This window comes from Bison bison, unplaced genomic scaffold (genome assembly GCF_000754665.1).
Source record: "Bison bison bison isolate TAMUID 2011002044 unplaced genomic scaffold, Bison_UMD1.0 scf7180017864167, whole genome shotgun sequence".
In the NCBI taxonomy this organism is placed as follows: Eukaryota; Metazoa; Chordata; class Mammalia; order Artiodactyla; family Bovidae; genus Bison; species Bison bison.
The window spans coordinates 3,752,584-3,757,293 of record NW_011494739.1 but is presented as its reverse complement, the minus strand read 5'-3'; the positions used below and the strand labels follow the sequence as shown (position 1 = coordinate 3,757,293).

At 59.5% G+C, this 4,710-nt stretch overlaps 1 protein-coding gene across 1 annotated transcript in view; it reads right to left on the bottom strand.

Annotated features, from left to right (window-relative positions):
• Window positions 1–3,136: 3,136 nt before the first annotated feature.
• The window catches only part of RBM38 (RNA binding motif protein 38), a 21,205-nt gene continuing 19,631 nt past the window's right edge, over window positions 3,137–4,710 (bottom strand). Inside the window, exon 6 of the mRNA XM_010841901.1 lies at window positions 3,137–4,708. Within this exon, the coding sequence (XP_010840203.1) occupies window positions 4,405–4,708 (304 nt within the window). The 3' untranslated portion in view covers window positions 3,137–4,404. The remainder of the gene's footprint in view (window positions 4,709–4,710) is intronic.

Genomic DNA, 4,710 nt, shown 5'->3' with positions numbered 1-4,710 from the left:
CAAGAGGACCAGTAGGAATCCAGAACTGACTCCCACTGACCCAGACTGGGTCATATGCCTAACGCTGAACCAATCACCGAGGCCCCTCTCACTACACTGCCTGCTGGGGATGCAGCAGAGCAGGGACAGAGCCCTGGTCTCAGGGGGACTGTTGTGGCTCCTTTCTCAGCGAGGCTCAGGGAGGCAGAAACCTGGCTGAGCTCACCCTGCCAGCCTCAGAGGGTACCAGGCCCTGGATCAGGCCCAGGCCCTTCACCTCCATGGCAGAGCACCTCCCACCGCCACGCCTCAGGGGCCCAGGCTGTGGTGACTCCACTTCTGTGTCTCGGTTTCTGCATCTGTGCAAAGGGGCCATCTGAGTGTCCCCTCGTGGGTAACCGACCATCCAGGAAAAGTGCTTGCACACAGCGCCTGAGCCAGGACAGCCCATGGATGTCGGCAGCATTATTTACTGTCCTCATTTATAATCATCGTCGGGGCATCCCACGTGCACAGACCACCACCTGCCGTCCTCAGCTTGCTCCTGCCCTGCACTAAATGCCCTGACTCTGGAAGCTCACTCTCCGCGGTTTACCACTGTCCAGAGCCCTCGGTCCCAGACCCCAGGAGGATGTGTATGAGGCCTCGAGGCCGGTCCCAGGGGCTCCCCCCAGCCGATAGCGACAGGAAACGGGCTGGCTGTGAGTGGCCCTCCAGATAACCCTGGCAGCACTCGCCGCCCACCCCCAGCACTTATCAACAGCAGCAAATGTCTTCTTGGAGCTGGGAGCCCCATGGTGACCTTCATGACACCTTGCCAGTGTTTGCAAACTAAGACACAGCCAGAGGGAGAGAGGTAGGGGGCAGGGGCAGGTGTGAGGGAGCATCAGGGGTCCCTGGTGAGACAAGGAAACCCTGCCTGGCAGGATCTCACCTGACTTGACCCTGAGAACCCTGACCCTTCCCTGGGCAGAGGCTGGGGACCTGGACCACAGAAAGGGGGTAAATTCATAAATCTCAGAATCAAAGGGACTGAAACAGACCCAGGGTAATCCCACGGGGACCCCAGGTCAGCACAGGGAAGGTGGCTCCCAGTCTGCCTCAAGCCACCTTCCTGAATCAGGGTGAGTCATCTCGCTTCAAAGCCAAAGGCTGACCACGTGGAGTTGTCGGTGGACCTGGGATCAGACCCAGCCACCCAGCTCTGGGCAGGTGCTACGTTCCCCATGCATCATCTGTCCTGTTCCCTGCAGACACCGTGGCAGTTTTGGCCTCTGGCTGCCCCACCCCTCCCCGGGCCCCAGCTCCTCTCATCTCAGATCTGCCCAGCACACTCCAGCCTGGATGGATGGTTCCAAAACTCCAGCTGGTGTCCTCCACCAGAATCAAGTTCCAAATGCTGGCGGGCCTCAGTTTCCCTGCTGTGCCTGGCACAACACTACATGTGGGGGACATACAGGACACAAAGCAGATGCCCCCCTGGTGTCGGTGTTCCAGTGGGGGTGGGACAGGGTCAGGTGAGGTTACACCAGACAGGGGACACAGTCCAGCTGTCTGGACTGAGACTGGGGCCAGAGGAGGCTGCTGGGACAAAGATGCACTGAGAGCTGGAGGAGTCCAGCAGGTGAAAGCTGGAGGATTCGACAGCAAGTGCAAAGGTCCTGTGGCGGGCTCTAGTGTGGGGGCCCTCCCAGACCACAGTGACAGCTTTGGCTTCTTCCTCAAGGATGATGGGGAGCCACAGAGGGTTCTGAGCTGGGGGAGCGGGGAACCCCACTGACGTCAAACAGGGCCCTCTGGCTGCAAGATGCAGCCCATAGACTGCCAGAGGACAGGAGCAGAAGCAGCGAAGGGGCCACTGCAAGGGTCCAGGAGAGAGGAAGGCGATGCTGCACCAGGGCTGGAAAAGGAGGAGGGGGCAAGGAGCGGGCAGGCAAGAGACAGGCTTAGCAGGAGTTGCACACGAGGGTGAGGGAGGAGTTCAGAGTGACCAGAGGGAGCCTGGCTCGCCTGCTGTGCAGGAGGTGAATGGGGGAGATGGCACAGACGTACAAGCTCTGCAAGGTCCGGGAGGACAAGCAGCCTGGTGCCTGGAGAGCGACTGTCCCAAAGTAGGCCAACTCTCAACCTCTGAGCTCTGCTCAGACTGGCTTGCCCACCAGGAGCACCCACCTCATTTCCCCAGATCACCAGGAGGAACCCCTCCGTCCAACTGCCCTTGGTGCCTCCTCCTACCTGTGCAGTCCTCTCCTCCCGTCCCCCAGGGCATCGACCGCACTGTGCCGAGCTCGCCAGGCAGCGGGCGTCTCTGCACTGTCCCCCTCCCCCAACCCAGACTGTGCTCACAGCGTGCTCACTGGTCTCTGCTGCCCCCTCAGCCCCGCCACCTCCTACACTCACCTGCCACCCTGCCTCCCCTCATGAACCTCTCCAGCCACCTGGGCCTCTTTGTCCTGGGCCTTGACGCCTGCTGTTCCTCTACCTGGAACCCAGGCCTCCTCCTCCATTACCTGGTAACACATCCTGACCGGTATGTGAAATCTCTGTATTTGCATGTTTCCTGCATCTCCCTCACTGCTTTGCATGCCTGCTGTGTGTCCCTACTAGACTATAACCCTCCCCCGGGCAGAACTGTATGCTTTGTTTACGACTACTCCCGGTGCTTTGCATGTGACCTGGCATACAACAATTTCTTGAAATGAATGAATGAATGAGGGAGCAATTGAGGGAATGAGCAAATGAACCTCCCTCTCCAGCCTTCACACTCCTTCCAGAAGGCCTCTATGATCTCCCACCACTGACGGAGCTCCAGGTAGGTGGTGGAAGACGTTGGGACTCCCCCAAGATGGGACCCCCTTACTCACACACCCTAGACATCTCTTTTCCACCCTGACTTGTGTCTGGCTGCCAGTGCCCCAAGGGTGGGTGGCCTGGATACCTGCTCCTCAGCTCTCTTAGCAGATGCTGCCCAGGTTCCGCCAGCAGCGCCCAGCTTTCTCTTCCACGGGGCTCCAGTGGTGCCGTAAATGACAACACCCTACCCAACCCCCTGATCTCTGCCCCTAGGGCCCTGCTCCCAGCACATCAACAATGCTGAGCCTGGTTGCTGTGGGGGTCAGAGGCGCCCCCTTTGAGGGGAAAAAAACCACAGACCCACTTTTTCTTTAAAGAAAACAAGTTTTATTTTTTATAATCAGAACATTCTAATAAAAATATTATTATAATATTAGCTACCTTAACTTTCTGGGCTTTGACTCTGCACCAGGCGTGCAGCAAAGCCCACATACGTCAGCCCCGAGGCCTCCCGTGTCCCTGAGGTAGGTCTGAATGAGCACCTCAGTGCCCCCAACCTTCCAGCCCGCCCGCCCCTCATCTTTCCCTTGCTCCTCCAGGGCGAGGCCCCATCGTGGTGTGTGTGAACCGCCGCCTCCTCTCCCTGAGCTCTCAAGGCAGGCAGACGTGTCTCAACTCAAACCCGCAGGTTGTATACAGCAGGCGACACTATGTGGGTGGGGGGTGGGGTGGGGACCACCCTGTGCTCTGAGCCTCTATCCTGCCAGCTGGCCGGGATGTGGTGGTCCAGCCCCTCAGCCAGCACCCACTTCACGGCCTCGGGGAGCGAGCCAAGCTTAAGACAACTCACTGTCAAGATGCCCACCTCTGAGGAGCTCGGGCTGGTAGATACTTATCAGAAGACCACCACCACCATCTCTTCAGGCGGACGAGCCATCGACCAAAGCAAGTCTCAAAGTCAAAAAAACAGGTTTCGGATTCTTGGCGATGGGAGTCTCCATTGAAAAAATAGACTGAAACTCTGAAATCATCTTAGTAGCAAAAGAACAATGATAAGAAAAAGAGCCGCAGTGCTTCGATGGAACGGACCATGGCTGGCTGCCCTAGTCGCCAGTCACCGGAGGCCCTGCCGCACCTGGGAGCCTTGGGTGGGGGGATGCCCCCGGGCCAGCATTTAGATAATGGGAATTTCTGGGGGTGGGAGAGTCCCCTACCTGCGGTTCACAGTCATGCGGATGAAGTGACAACAGTCAATGCACTTCGCAATCCTGGGCTTCCCTGGAGTAATAAGGCTTCTCTGAACAGGACCCAGAGGGCGGTTGGGGTTTACGGAGGGTCCAGAAGACCCTTCCGGGTGCTGGGGGGACCACCTGCGGGCTCCTAGGGTATGGGAGGGTGGGGACGGTGCGTGTGCGACTGATCAGGCTGATCTTCGATTAGCTTTCGGTCATTCAAGTACTCCCTCAAGACATGACGTCCCAGGTGTAAAGAGCAGTGGTCTCTGGGCCATCCAGGGTGCTGGTGGGGTCCCGCACGGTCCTCCGAGGCCCAGGGGTGGGTGTGCACCCCTGGACCCGGCTGGCGCCCACCCAGCCCACAGTGACGGGGCTGCAGTCGCAGGCGGGGGCAGCCTCACTGCATCCGGTCAGGCTGCAGCTGTGGAGGCTGGTACTGCAGGAAGGTGGTGCCCGCGGGAGCCGCAGCCGAGAGGGCCTGGGGCACGGCGGCCGGGTAGCTGTAGCCCACGAAGCTGGCGGCTGTGGCGGGCGAGGCGGCGTACGGGTACTGGTCATAGGTGGCCGGTGGGTACTGGGCATAGGCCGGGCTGGCCGGCGTGTACTCGATGTAAGGCGAGGACAGAGGTGGAACCGGGGCGGCTGGGATCACCACGCTGGGCTGGACGATGGCTTGTGGGTAGATGTAGTGGGGGGTCAGCCT